We start from the raw sequence: 16488 nt of genomic DNA on the forward strand, positions 1-16488 counted from the left end.
CCCAACTGCAGACAACTTCATTACGTGAGTAATATGCAACAACTTTCACCAAGTACGATAATTAATTCTGTCATAGACATTATTAAAGAACACGAAATACAGCGATGTCATGGAACGTGCCATGGTTGTGAAGAAAACTCATCAACAAACAGGTGTGTAGACTGTGCTATGGATTTGTGTACAACGTGCACCAACGCTCACAGAAAAATGCCAGTTAGTCAACATCATCGTATTATGAATATCGAGGAGTTGAAAAAGGCCAAATTAAATGACAAATCGATAGTCTTTCCTGCAGTTTACTGCACTTCTCATCAAGACAAACTTATTGAACTTTACTGTGAGAAATGCCAAATACCAATCTGTCATTTATGTTTGAGGTCAAATCACAAAGGTCATACAGTGATTGACTTACAGGGGGCTGCAGATAGATTCTGTAAGATGGCATCAGATCACATACAACTCTTGAAAGCAAAACAAAGTGAAGTAAAACAAAGTAAAATAAGTGCCACAAAACAATCAGAAGAATCAACAAAACAACATTTGCATCGAAAACAACAAATAACGAAACATTCACAAGAAACTATTGAGAAATTAACAAAAATAATAAAACAGGAAGAAAACAGTCACATGACTAAATTAAAAACTGATTATGACAAAATGAATGAAGAGATTAACAGACAAATCCACCAGTATGAAACAACTGAGGAACTACTGACAAGTACAATAACGTTTATAAACAATTTATTACAATATAGCAGTGCTGCACAGCTGATGAAAACTAGTAAAGAAACAACAAATCAACTGGAAACTATGATGTCACTTGATACAACATGGAATGATAAAAATAATTCACTTCCACAGTTTTATCCTGGTGACATCACACTGCAAGGCATGCTGGGAACATTTCAGTCTATGGAGGTAGATTCTGTCTCATATTCATATCAGCAAACACGAGAACCATCACATGTTATAAATGCACCAATGAAATTAGAGAAAACCATAGAAGGCACAGAACCAGGGATGTTTGATTACCCACTTGGAGTGAGGATCAATACATGTGGTGATATTGTGGTTGCTGATCATGAGAATAAAAGAGTTCAGATTATAGATATATATGGCACACCAAAGTCACAGTTACAATTTACAGGATATAGTAAACCAGTCAGACCCATAGATGTAGCAGTATCAGTAGATAATACATACTTCATTACAGATGGGATATGGGAAGGAAATGAAGGAAATAATCAGGTGATTGTATGTAATCAATATGGGAAGGTTATAAAGTGTTTTGGTGGGAAAGAATTACAGGATCCATGTGGAATTGCTATCAACCATAATAATGGTATTGTATATGTGGTTGATAATGATGCACATTGTATAAGATTATATGAAAACACAGGTTTTAAGTATATTAAGTCAGTTGGTAGTGAGGGTCAAGGGTCATGTCAATTTGACTATCCATATTTTATAGCTATTAATAGTAAGGGGTGTCTAATAGTCTCAGATGCAGGGAACAATCGTATTCAGGTTCTCACATCTGATGGTGTATTTATGTTTGCATTCAGTGGCCGTCCAAATGACAAGTTTGATTGGCCCAATGGAGTTACTACTGATAAGAATGATAATATTTATGTATGTGATTACAGCAACCATAGAGTGCAGATGTTTAACAGTAAAGGTGAATTTATAACCAATATTGCTAGTGGTAGTGATGTATTGTGTTACCCTACTGGTATAGCAATTACTGATGATGGTAAAGTTGTAGTCACTGATTGCAGGCATTGTGTTAAAATCTTTACATAAGGAATGATCATTATTCAATTCAAATGACCTTTGACCTTAGCAGCCCCAGATCTAATATTAAGGCAATCTACTGAGTCTACAGTCCAAGACTAAAAATTGTTTATTTTTGTCTAAATTTTGGTATTTTTATATTTTTCTAATATACTATTTGTAGAATATGCAAATCATACACATAAATATTGTGAAAATTACCTAACAAAAGTTCCCAAATACTTGGCAATTTTCACTTTGAAGGAGGTTACTTGTGGTCAAGTCAAGTCATTGTTTGTTGTTATTTCAGCAACTTATTTGCATAGCTGTTACTATAAATAATGAGTTCGTACCTAAACTGATTTTATTACATTTTGTCTATAAGACAATAACTACACAATTCCTATCTCTGATTTAAGTGATTTTTTTTTTAGTTTTGAATAATGTCAATTACAAAGAGAATGATGGGAACAGTAATTGTAATGTCTTCCTTTTAAATAACATTGATCAACACAAATAATGACATATATGTATTTTATCACAAAATGTTTTGAATTTTAAGTATTTCTCAGATCTGGAGTTTCTGACATGTATTTAATTTGTTCATGAATTCCAAACAAAGACACACTTTTTCATAATTAGGCAAAGTCATTCTGTAAAACAGACTAATATAAAAATCAGTCGAGGTCAAATGAAGGGATTCACATACTGTAAAATTATATATATTAATTTTCACTATTTTAGCTGAAGGAATGATTCAGTAAAAATAAAATCCAGCAAATATGCTATTTTTCCTATATTTTACATTCAACTTGTCAAAAATCAGTGAAAATAAATTCCATTATACAAAACACCCAAACAGTCTTTTTAGCAAAAATTAATTCCAGTTAAATATTTTACAATACTTCTAATAATTACTATTTTTTTATATATACTATCATTTGGTTTTTAATGCTCATTCAGCGTGTGTAATTTTCATTGTGACAATCGTTATTGTGAATTGTGTTGCTAGGCGACAGAGTTCAGTTTTAGTGTAAACAAATAATATATTTCAAACATTTTGTATACATGTACATTTCATTGGATTTATATCAAACACGATGTGCTTTGATGATTTTATCACTTTAAAATATTACTAATTAATCAGAACCGTGTAGGATTCGTACAAACATATGTCGATGTTACATTTGTACATATTGGTTAATAATAAAAATTAAAAAAAAATGCACAAATTCAGTGTCCTTTACCAAATATGGAATAAAATTATGTCATTACACACACCACGAAACAAATGTGGCCAGAGTAATATATTTTTCGTATATATTAATTTGTTAAAAAAATGTATAGTATCATGGTATTATGAGTCTTGTTTATTTTCTGGCAAATCTATGAAATGTATTCTCTTGAGATGCTGTTTTTTTGCAAATGTTTTATTTATGTCATTGACATAAACTCGGTTAAATAAATAAAAAATATTCCTAATGTGTGTAGATTTCATACTACAACCACAAATCATCACCACTATTTTAATTTGAAATAAATGTCTTGTGAACAGTATATGATTGGCTGGTACATGTACTTATAAATTTGGTTTACCAGATTATTGATTATTGTACATAGCGCCCTCTATCATTTAAATCACTTAAGGATTTCGTCACATGAGGGCGTTCTCCGGTTTATGCACTGGCCTTCATTTATTCATTGACATAGGTGGATACTGGATATGTTCACCATCAAAACTAAATACAACCAACACATAGTCAAGATGCAATGCAGGCACACAGGAGTGTCAGTGAATAAAAAAATAGGAATTTGAGAAAGGTATTCCAAATTGCAACGGAATCAAATGTAGATATTGCTATTCCCGAGGGCGGAGCTACGTCACAGAACATTCTTTGTTGATCCACAATCCTTCCACAACCGGTTATGAAACGGTCAGATATCTATTGTTACAATTCGTGGTTGATCGGATGCACACAGCTGTACAATCTATCCCCATACATTTTCAATGTGCGAGCTATTGTGGACCGCCGATCGGAGAACCGGTTTAAAAAGCAAAAGTCGAGAGAACGATACAAACTCAGGATGAACTTTGAGGTGAACCTGAACAACCAACATCTGATGCGACCAGATTTGAAAGCAATATTCCAGGAGGCTTCTGGTGAGCGACTGAAACAAACTAACTAGACAGGCGTCTGCATGTTAGTTTGATCAAACCAATCATTCCGAATTCTTTTGATACAATTTCATTAATATGGGCGGCAGAATTTAATTTAGCTGTGAGGTCTTTTACTTCGGAAACGTGTCGCGGTAGCCGAGAAGAATTTTCACACGTTTCATAGTGAAACTTGCAATATTATATTTCGTTTGATTTAACTTTTGATTTAAAAAACACATTGTACATCACTCATGTACTCGGTTTGAATCGTTATGGAGAATGCAACTGTCAAATTAATACTGTCACATTCGTCTAAAATGTCATGGTGCCCCAAAGATACGATTGCTCAAATAAAAACAGAGATATTTATAAATATTTCTATGCATTCCGTAATATTGTAGTTTGTTTACCAGTAGTGAGTGGTTTACACTATCAAATGCAATGGAGAAAACAAGATAACACAAAACAACACAACATAAAAATGCCACATATTCATTCAGTACAAACATCGAGTGCTATAATTGAAGAGTTCGGGAAGTTATGTTTTGCTATGTGAAATAGGTGTGTATAGCAAAATACAAACGTTTTCAAAACAATGATTATGAATCTGTTAACACACAATTTACTGGTAACGATGACCAAAGTCGACTTTTCAAAATACCTCGTGATTAAAGCAGTTGAACATATTGCTTTTATTTAATTTTTATATGAGTATTTTACAACAATTTGTTTTTTACAAGAACCAGAATGCATTAAAGCGTTCATTATTGCTTCGTATTGAATTTCATTTTAATAATGGATGGAAGTTTTTCACCGCATCGCTCGAATTTGATTATCGCTTCGTATTGAATTTTCTTTCTTTGAAATTCTGTTAGTTTCCTTATATTACTACTTGATACCGACGTTTCACACAAAAATGCAGTCGGGTCAAAGCATATGACAAGGTGAAAACAAACTACTAATAACAAATAAGCTGCTCCCTGATTGGTTTGAATATTGGGTGGCCAATAAGGTCCAATCTTTTAAGTAGCTTTGTATTTACTCACACAATAGAGCGATAAATGCAGAGAATATTTCTCTGCACATGCAAAGAATATTTCTCGAGAACAATGATTTAGATCACAATTGACAATTCCCTTCGACCTAAGGGTTCAAACAGGGAAACACCCTAAGTCACCTTTCACACCAAGCATTATCGAACAAAAGCAATAATAAAACGATAATATTCATTTATTTACTACAATTTAATAATGGTGATCTTGGTTAGAATTTTATAATCAGAAATACAATTACTAATCGGCTGAAATTGTGCTAATGCTTGATTTGCCAAAACTGAAGCTTTATTTTATTCGCCTATAATTTGCTCGCCGTTAGAGGGCCTTGTTTCAGCCCCGAGACGTTGTTCACATGTGTCTTGTCTTGAGTCTTGACGTAGAAGTAAAAAAAATGTGTTTACCTCCATGATGTTGGCAAGTCTTCTTGGTTAACCCCGTGTTTTGCTACACATGTGAATAAATATCTGTGAGACTTCCTCGGACTACATTCCTTAATCCTGACCTGAACGCTGAACACAATATTTTTAGACTTTTACCATTTCTGACGTCACAGACTTATAATGTTTGCATGGTTTTAGCCTTCCCCATTAAAATGATACTAAAATACTGTTTTTAGTTCCAAGCTTAAAGAAGATACGTCGCATGGGACCCACATGAATGACGTAGTAATGATGACTGTGACAATTTGATGTAATGTATCACAAAGTGTGTTATTGATATAGCTTGATACATGATTAACAAAGTATCATTACCAGACATGGTATACCACGACGTTTGGCAAATAATCATGTACTATGATGTACATTTCTTTATTATAATTGTTTCAAACTCCTAGGGTCTGGTATCATTACTGTCACTATTTAACCGATTACAATAAATATATTATAAACTGTATTACCCTATTAGTGTCTGGTTTAGCATAATTTAAATTGTATTAACCAAATAGGACCCAATGAAGTTTAATATATTACAAACTATATTAAGCACGAGTGGTCTGATATAATTACCGGTACACAGATTAATACATGCATGTTGTACAATCTACATATAAGATAATATGAGGTTATTACAAAGATACCGAAAAGTATGCACCTAGGCAGTACAGTATCTACTGACGCGCAGCGGAGGACGATGGACCGCGTGCTGTTTAAGTGCATACTTTTCGGTATCCTCATAATAACCTTACATCTTTTCCTCCCAAAGATACATCATGGGAATGCCTAAATACAAATAGTTTAGAACAGATTGAGGGAACTTCTTTGTATGAGGTCCAGTCAAAACCTTGGTGTCAGACATGTTTGTTTTTATTATTAGAGGACGCTTATGCGCGTAATCGTGCCATATTTGGAATTTGCATTTCCATATATGGTAGGATGAAAATACCCCGTAAAATACCACAAAATTACGGCACGCTGTAACTTATGGCGTTACGGTGACAGGTGTATAATAATATGAATTAGTGCATATAATTTTATTATAAATAAATTAACGGCTTTAAATAAAGAAATATTCGCCGGGATTATTTCGCACTGACATGCTGCTTCATGATATTCACAACTTTTACATTCTAAGTTTTGTGATTGAAAGAATACATTCAATGAGCACTTCTTCAAATTATACCTTAGTTTTAAAGCTTTTTTTTTGCTTTCTTCCTCAAAAGACTTTTTTGCTGTATTTCGTTTTTTCCATTTTTTCTCTGTGTCAATTTCTTCTTCTTACAAAGTTTTCACTGAGTTTCTTTTGGTTCATATTATTCAGGTTAAGGGATGTCACAGTGTAGACAATAATTTACTGACATGTTCAAAGAAAAGAAAAAAAAATAATATTTGATATAAAAGTCATTTGTATGAATTTCAATTCACAATGGCATAGTATTTTTTAGTGTTGTTTTTAATGACATGGGCCTTTAATTCTGCTGAGAAATGACATGGCCTTTAACGCTAGTGAGAAATGACATAGGCCTTTAATGCTATGAGAAATTATATGGCATTTAATGCGACTGAGAAATGACATGGGCCTTCAATACCAATGTGAAATGACATGGGCCTTAGATTCTATGAAGAAATGACATGGCCTTTAATGCTACTGAGAAATGACATGGCCTTTAATGATATGAAGAAATCACAAAGTAGTTTCCATACAAACAAACTGGAATACCCTTTATTTTGCATATTGCCTTTCATTTATATAAGCACAGTCCCTCAACACAGTGTTTCACTCAGATTTTTTAAGTCTTTTTAATTTTCTAAAGTGAAATATTTGTCATTATTTGTCTCATGTTAGCATGTGACCCACTGCCTGTCAATTCTATATATACTTACAACTACAATGATGATATTCATATTAACTGATAACTCAAAATTTTGAGACAAATTGTATTCCAGATTATTACAGATTTCAAATAACATGACTGTAGTCGGGCCACATCCTGTTCGATATGGGACTCATAGCGATACGGGACTCATAGCAATATAGGACTCATAGCAATATGGAACTCATAGCGATATGGGACTCATAGCGATATGGAACTCATAGTGATATGGAACTCATAGCGATATGGGACTCATAGCGATATGGGACTCATAGCAATATGGGACTCATAGCAATATGGGACTCATAGTGATATGGGACTCATAGCAATATGGGACTCATAGCAATATGGAACTCATAGTGATATGGGACTCATAGCGATATGGGACTCATAGCAATATGGGACTCATAGCAATATGGGACTCATAGTGATATGGGACTCATAGCAATATGGGACTCATAGCAATATGGAACTCATAGTGATATGGGACTCATAGCGATATGGGACTCATAGCAATATGGGACTCATAGCGATATGGGACTCATAGCAATATGGAACTCATAGCGATATGGGACTCATAGCGATATGGAACTCATAGTGATATGGAACTCATAGCGATATGGGACTCATAGCGATATGGGACTCATAGCAATATGGGACTCATAGCAATATGGGACTCATAGTGATATGGGACTCATAGCAATATGGGACTCATAGCAATATGGAACTCATAGTGATATGGGACTCATAGCGATATGGGACTCATAGCAATATGGGACTCATAGCGATATGGGACTCATAGCAATATGGGACTCATAGCGATATGGAACTCATAGCAATATGGGACTCATAGCGATATGGAACTCATAGTGATATGGAACTCATAGCAATATGGAACTCATAGCAATATGGGACTCATAGCGATATGGGACTCATAGCAATATGGGACTCATAGCGATATGGGACTCATAGCGATATGGAACTCATAGCAATATGGGACTCATAGCGATATGGAACTCATAGTGATATGGAACTCATAGCAATATGGGACTCATAGCGATATGGAACTCATAGTGATATGGAACTCATAGCAATATGGGACTCATAGTGATATGGAACTCATAGCAATATGGGACTCATAGCGATATGGGACTCATAGCAATATGGGACTCATAGCAATATGGGACTCATAGTGATATGGGACTCATAGCAATATGGAACTTATAGTGATATGGGACTCATAGCGATATGGGACTCATAGCGATGCATACAATTGTTTTTTTTTGCATGAAATTAAAACAGGCGATGAGCACAATCCTTTAAATTTCCATTTTTTTGTTGGAGAAGTAGGATTTGTAACCAACAACTACTAGTGTTAAGCAGTTACAGATATGACAGTATATTGAAATTATATTCATGGACAAATAATATGTTGCTATGGTAACCAACAATCACCTGCAGGTTTAACTACCACCATAATGAAAGTAATCCCATCCAAATATCTATTGTTACCATAGCAATTTTTGTTTACAACAAAAGATACAACATATAAAGTACAAAAATATATTTAAAAAATTCAAATTTTTCCTGCAACTTATAAAAACTCTAAAATGTTTTTTTTTTCAGTCATCAGCAAACAAATAATTTCCTTTTAAATTTAATTTTGTTTAAATATCATCAAAATCTTACGATCTCAAATATCAAACTAGAATAAAACAATATTTTGATCTGTTTAGAATCAATTCTGTAAGTTACTTCTAACTGTGACTGGAATCCACTTACATCTCATAATGGAGTATGTTTACACCAAGTTGGCAAAACTGTGATTTAAACATGCAGTACCACAATCCATATACCTATCCAAACTTTCAAATATTACTTATAAATTAATTAATTTCAAAGTATCTGATAATGTCAACTATTCATGACTCCTTTTTAATTTATCAAATATGTATGTAAATATATCAATATTCATATTTTTTTTAAATTAATAATTTGCTGGTAGTTTTTTTCAAGTTTTGTTAATCATGAGGCCATCTTACAATTGTAATACTGTAAAATACTTTATTTTCACTGGAATGACTTGTACGGAATTTATTTTCACTGATTTTTGACGAGTTGAATGTAAAATATATATAAAAAAGTATACTCGCTGGATTTTATTTTCACAGAATCATCTCATGAATTTCAAGCAGAAATAAAGTATTTTAAGTAGTTAAGTGATACTCTGAGATCATTTTTAAAGCTTGAATTTTGGGCTTGAGAATGATTGTGAATCAGACGACAAACGTCCTTTTTGCATGGCGTCATTTCGTCTCTAGAGGGCTATCCGGTATACGTCATTAGTGAACATCGATAATTGGACCCATTCACGCGCACCCGTTCGTACGTCAATCCCATAGAAGCTCTACTATAAGTCCTTGTTACTGACAATTTACAAGTTGAAACATGGTATTCTCACCATGCGTATGGGTGCCATAACGATTCACGTAATACCACAGTTGATGTTAAGTTTTTCAAAATCCCAAACGAAAAAATCCCGTAAGAGTGTCACGCAGCACGTGTTCGAATTTCATCTAAACAAACAATGTATTTTACACGCGTTGTATACGTCGTAATGAGTCCCATATCAAACAGGATGTGGCGCGGCGATCACCGCCTTTTAATGATTCAACATAACCTGTGTTTTAAAGAACGAAGACGAATCTTCATGAATCCACGTATATTGAGACATTATTCTAAATCTAACATTGAAATTTAAACGAAGAGTAGAAATAAAAATCTATATTTAGACGTACTGAAATTCATCAAAACAGTCCATATCAATTACTTCACATTTGAAAATAAGGAATATGTAGGCATTTCTATGTTAAAGAGATGCCATTCTTAGATCAGAGTCACAGTACTGTGTATCGAATATGGGTTAGGTTTTATAAAATTGTAACTGAAACGCTGTGACAAACTGTTTAATACGACAATGTTAATTTTAAGTAGTTTTAAAAAACAGAGAATTATTGGTTTCGTTTCTTTTTTCAGAAAGCATATGCCTCTGTAATAAAAAAATTCATTCAATTTTAATGAGATGGGTGCCTCAAGACCTCCAGATGCACTCCAGATTTATTGACTGGTTTACCACATCTTGAAAATTACATAGAATGTTATAATGTCATATGATATGATATGATAAATAACTTACACGTGTTTTTAATCTTCTGACATTCATTTACCCACTGAACTTTTTTAAGAGAGATAGGCACGGAGTTCATTGACCTCTGCAGTACTGTTATCATTTATGTTTGGACACCTGTGCACAGAAATATTGCAGCTATTTAAGTTTTTTTACTATGAAATTAATCTGACATACAAATTGAATTTTTCCATGATTATTACATTGTCTTTGTTTTACTGAATCGGAGGAAACTATTTGAAAATATTTGCGTACTGTATACAGCTTAATTACTCACTGTGTTTTATTTTTGCTTATTGCTAAAATCACTAAATTAAAACGTAGTGAATTTATATAGTGAACAACAATATGTAAAATATATTTTTTCTCAAACCAGTGAATTTTAAACGCCATAATGACCCCTGCATCATCAAATCTAATAAAATAGACCATTTTCTCTTCACAGCAAGATTCAACGTCATGCATGAAATCGAACGTCAAAATACTAGTAGAACAAATGAAAGTTATAGTGTCTTAGTGACCTCAAAACAACGCGTTGGATTCAACAAATGCGGAAGTACTTGGACGGGATTTGGGGCGGGGTCTATATTTCCATGCTAAATAATATGCTATACACATTTGACGAGAGTCTATTTTGATGAATTAAGGGTATAAAAACGCAACTTCAAAGACCGCGTATCGACACTGAGCTATTAACAAACCAGAAAACAGAAAATCGCATATTAAACACAGTGAATCATATTTAGGTAAAGAGAATACTATAGTAGTTGTTGTCTTGTGTTGTGTTGTACAAGTACACTACTTATCTATAGAGTCAAACCAACAACCCATATATTGGCAATCGTTTGAACTGAATTTGATATTTGAGAGTAAACCTGTCCAGTTGTTCGTAACACACACGGAGTGCTAATCGCACACAGTGGGTAACCCAAGGCATTATAACATAGACTTAGTGTTTTATTGTCATGTGATATTGTGTATGAACACAGGTAACCTAGGTATCAACAGAGCTTGGTGAGTTATAGTGAATGCAATGGATTGTTATACCACTGTCAATGGTTAACGAAAACCTCCGTGAACTCAACAAATATGACAACACTTTGATGATTAGAATCATTAATTAAAATTATTATTATTTGTTGTTTAATTAGCGAGCATATCCCAATAATTTCGTCGCTTCTATAATATATTAGACTGGGATAAAATGTCACGAAAGTTGAAAAGTTTATATTCCAATTGACCATATGTAGATAGATATCTGAAAGCCTCGTGCATATAAAAAATACAGGATAGTGATCATCACGCAGCGCGTGTTCGATTTTCATAGAAATAAACAATGCATTTTACTCTCGTTGCATGATTTCAGTATCGACCATGACGCAGCGACCACCGCCATTTAAACACCGTCTTTTATATATGTTGCTCATCTCTTTGATATATATATTTATTTATTTTATTTGATATATATATTTATTTATTTTATCCGGTCGTCACTAAAATCACGAAGTGTCGCGGGAATAGACAATGTGTAAACAAATACGAGAGGAAGTAATAATTTCACGCTGGAAAAGTAAAACTGTGAGATTATTTTGAGAATAACGTCAAGATTCCATACACGTAGTAATATTATTGGCTCTAAAAAACACTGGCCGAACGACTCGGCCTGCCCGCCCCACAGTACATTTTTCCCAGTGTCAGCTGGGAGTGTCAACATGTCTGAAGTTTGAATTTATTACATTATCTAGACACGTGGACTATTTGTTTTAATCACGTGACGGCATAAAGTATATTTGTTTATGGATGACGACCTGTTGTGCCGTTGATGGCGCAATTCTACACACGTTGTGTACATACTCCTCCCATGGGAGAAGTTTTTCATTACTAGTATTGTGAGAGCATAATATAACAAACATGGAGTCAATATGTATAATTTCACCTATAATGTTGTTTCATCTTCTATCGTGTACATTAAACAAATAGGTAACAAACAGTACGGGGAGGTAAACCCTTCCCCATACTATATATGCCGAAAACACACCCTTTTTCCCCCGGGCCTTTTTCATACTACATGCGTTAAAATGCATGACCTTTCTCATAACACACAGGTTGAAAAGCACACCTTTTTCTCATACTACACGGGTTGAAAAGGACACGCTTTCTCATAGTACACGGGTCGAAAAACACACCCTATCTCAAGGTCCATGGGTTGAAAATCGTATGCTTTCCCGTGCTGCTTAAATATCACACCTTTCTGACAGTACATAGGTTGTGTTGAGACTTTAAAAATGATGGTTTCATATATATATATATATATATATATATATATATATATATATATATATATATATATATATATATATATATATATATATATATATATATATATATATATATATATATATATATATATATATATATATATACTAGTATACTCATAGCATATCAGGACGATATTCGATCTTAATTAGACAAAGAATATATATATGTGGCACACGTCTTGATTATGTCTGCGTTGTATATCACGTGGTATACACAATTTACGCCTTAAAATTTATCCACGTTTTTAGTTACCCTGTATGCCTGTTAAAATCATGTCTGTAACCGCCTTGTGGAGTTTTATTTTACTCTGAGACACTGATTTGCTAATTATAAAAAAAATTGAATCATATACACTACGCCAAGTCACACTGGCCAACACATGAGGGCGTGGTACTAGAAGAGTTAAATACACGTACGCCCACACGGTAGCAGGTCAACTCGACCCCAAGTTATGGGACAATTTAAATCATGAACTTTCTTGAAAACTTGTGTACAATTTTTGACAATTTCCTTTGCACGATCATCACGCACACGATTATGAAGCTGCTAGGATATACACCATGTTATTTGTTCGCTTGCTGTGGTGTATGTTGGGCCACCCACGTAGGTATAGCGTAAGAAATCTACAACGTACTGGCCATTAACCATAGCACACACGAGGATAGCGCGCAAGCGTCGGTGAAATCGACAACGCAGTGTGTCACCGACACTATATGGACAATAAGTGTAGACTTATATAAGGGTCGAGTTGACTTGGGGCCGAGTTAACTGGGGTCGAGTTGACCAAAAGCCTATTCACACAATTCAAATAAGGCATATTTTCTGTTTATTAAAAATCATTGTTTGTAGATTTATTCATAATTACTTTTAGTGGGAAACAGAGACCAGCCTATTCGAATCTAAATTATAATTAAGTACTTTTTTAAAAGTAACATTTCACGTGTACCCTATGTCACATACATGAGAAGTTTGTAGTCTGGTGGATATAAAAAAATATATACTACCAGTATTTTATGGAGTCCCTTTGTCACAATCGCAATATTTTCATCCTTTATTCAGTATCGCGAACTATTGGATGATGTTTTTAGAGAACATACCAAGATGTTTTCGTCTTTCATTTGTTTGGAATCATGGGTACGTCTACCATCTGAAGATCTGAAGCGATTACCATTAAACGTCGCTTCCACTTTTTTTGGAAGACAGAAAGTATATTGATTTACATATACTGTGACCCCGTTGACCTCAGACCGTTTCCGATTTCAGTTCGTTTGTTGTTGATTATATTGTCCTAGTTACTGAATGTATATTGCGCCACGAATTACTGTGGTTCGGTTCCACGCTCTACGTTGTGACTGGTATTTGAAGTTTTTTTCACGTATCTAACATATTATTATCGTTGATTTTTTTTCTACGTGTTACTTACGTAGCTTCATCATTATGGGAGCCGGCAACGTACACCAAACGGTCGTCGATCAAGAGAGATTTGAACCACATCGACGATCTATGGTAAATAAACGATCTGTCGTCGACGAGATTGACGAAGATCTACTGACATGCCCTGTTTGTTTGGAGCGTTACAAGAATCCAAAGACTTTACCTTGTCATCATTCCTTCTGTGAGTAGTGTTTGGTGAAGTTGAAGGGAACACGTGACACGATTAAATGCCCCAACTGCAGACAACGTCATTCCGTGAGTAATATTCTAGAACTTCCGTCAAGTATGATAATTAATTCTGTCATAGACATTATTAAAGAACACGAAATACAGCCATGTCATGGGACATGCCATGGTTGTTTGGGAAATCCATCAACAAACAGGTGTGTAGACTGTGCTATGGATTTGTGTACATCATGCACCAACGCTCACAGAAAAATGCCAGTAAGTCAACATCATCGTATTATGAATATCGAGGAGTTTAAAAAGGCCAAGTTAAGTGACAAATCGATAGTCTTGCCTGCAGTTTACTGCACTTCTCATATGAACAAATTTATTGAACTTTACTGTGAGAAATGCCAAATACCAATCTGTCATTTATGTTTGAGGTCAAATCACAAAGGTCATACAGTGATTGATTTGCAGGGGACTGCAGATAGATTTTGTAAGATGACAACAGATCACATACAACTCTTGAAAGCAAAACAAAGTGAAGTAAAACAAAGCAAAACAAGTGCCACTAAACAATCAGAAGAATTAAAAAAACAACATTTGCATCGAAAACAACAAATAACGAAACATTCACAAGAAACTATTGAGAAATTGATAAAAATAATAAAACAGGAAGAAAGCAGTCACTTGACTAAATTAAAAACTGATTATGACAGAATGAATGAAGAGATTAACAGACAAATGCACCAGTATGAAACAACTGAGGAACTACTGACAAGTACAATAACGTTTATAAACAATTTATTACAATATAGCAGTGCTGCACAGCTGATGAAAACTAGTAAAGAAACAACAAATCAACTGGAAACTCTGATGTCACTTGATACAACATGGAATGATAAAAATAATTCACTTCCACAGTTTTATCCTGGTGACATCACACTGCAAGGCATGCTGGGAAGATTTCAGTCTATGAAGGTAGATTCTGTCTCACATTCATATCAGCAAACACAAGAATCATCACATGTTATAAATGCACCAATGGAATTAAAGAAAATCATAGGGCGACGAGGCAGGGAACCAGGGATGTTTGATTACCCGCTTGGAGTGAGTATCAATACATGTGGTGATATTGTGGTGGCTGATAATAGGAATGGGAGAGTTCAGATTATAGATATCTATGGTACACCAAAGTCACAGTTACAATTTACAGAATACATGTGTATAGTAAACCAGTCAGACCCATAGATGTAGCAGTAGCAGTAGATAATACATACTTCATTACAGATAGGCCAGTGGCACAATATGAAGGAAATAATCAGGTGATTGTATGTAATCAATATGGGAAGGTTATAAAGTGTTTTGGTGGAAAAGAATTACAGAGTCCACGTGGAATTGCTATCAACCATAATAATGGCATTGTATATGTGGTTGATAGTGATGCACATTGTATAAGATTATATGAAATAATAGGTTACAAGTATATTAAGTCAGTTGGTAGTGAGGGTCAAGGGTCATGTCAGTTCAAATACCCACAGTTCATAGGTATTAATAGCAAGGGATGTCTAATAGTTTCAGATGCACGGAACCATCGTATTCAGGTTCTCACATCTGATGGTGTATTTATGTTTGCATTCAGTGGTTGTCCAAATGATGAGTTTGAAGGCCCCTGTGGAGTTACTACTGATTAGAATGATAATATTTATTATGTGATGGTATCAATCATGAAGTGCAGATGTTTAATAGTAAAGGTGAATTTATAACCAATATTGCTAGTGGTAGTGATGTATTAGAAAGCCCTAGAGGTATAGCAATTACTGATGATGATAAAGTTGTAGTCACTTATAGCAACCACTGTGTTAAAATCTTTACATAAGGAATGATCATTGTTAAATTCAAATGACCTTTGACCTTAGCAGCCCCAGATCGTAAGGCATTTTACCGAGTCTACAGTCTACAAGACTAAAAATTATTTATTTGTGTCTAAATTTTGGTATTTTTATATTTTTCTAATCTACTATTTGTAGAATATGCAAATCATACAACTTAAATATTGTTAAAATTACCTAACAGAAGTTCC

The 16488-nt window shown here is 34.1% G+C and overlaps 2 protein-coding genes across 2 annotated transcripts; both read left to right on the forward strand.

The window, feature by feature from the left end:
- LOC100374741 (E3 ubiquitin-protein ligase TRIM71-like) lies at positions 1-3255 on the forward strand. The gene has a single exon (XM_002738731.2). The coding sequence runs from the start codon at positions 34-36 to the stop codon at positions 1801-1803; it is 1770 nt and encodes a 589-aa protein (XP_002738777.2). The 5' UTR covers positions 1-33; the 3' UTR covers positions 1804-3255.
- A 10985-nt stretch (positions 3256-14240) lies between these two features.
- Positions 14241-16099, forward strand: LOC102805860 (tripartite motif-containing protein 2-like). The gene is made up of 3 exons (XM_085506314.1): positions 14241-14418; positions 14545-15591; positions 15696-16099. The coding sequence occupies exons 1-3, from the start codon at positions 14241-14243 to the stop codon at positions 16097-16099; spliced, it is 1629 nt and encodes a 542-aa protein (XP_085362440.1).
- The last annotated feature ends 389 nt before the right edge of the window (positions 16100-16488 follow it).

Source organism: Saccoglossus kowalevskii, chromosome 12 (assembly GCF_978046115.1).
Source record: "Saccoglossus kowalevskii chromosome 12, keSacKowa6.1, whole genome shotgun sequence".
Taxonomy (NCBI): Eukaryota; Metazoa; Hemichordata; class Enteropneusta; family Harrimaniidae; genus Saccoglossus; species Saccoglossus kowalevskii.

Excerpts from the sequence above, each read along its gene's own strand:
- LOC100374741 (XM_002738731.2), top strand. The coding sequence starts at position 34 with ATGCAACAACTTTCACCAAGTACGATAATTAATTCTGTCATAGACATT.
- LOC102805860 (XM_085506314.1), top strand. The coding sequence starts at position 14,241 with ATGGGAGCCGGCAACGTACACCAAACGGTCGTCGATCAAGAGAGATTT. Across the intron at positions 14,419-14,544 it reads ACCTTGTCATCATTCCTTCT|ACATTATTAAAGAACACGAA; the intron begins GTGAGTAGTGTT and ends ATTCTGTCATAG. Across the intron at positions 15,592-15,695 it reads TCAGATTATAGATATCTATG|ATAGGCCAGTGGCACAATAT; the intron begins GTACACCAAAGT and ends ACTTCATTACAG.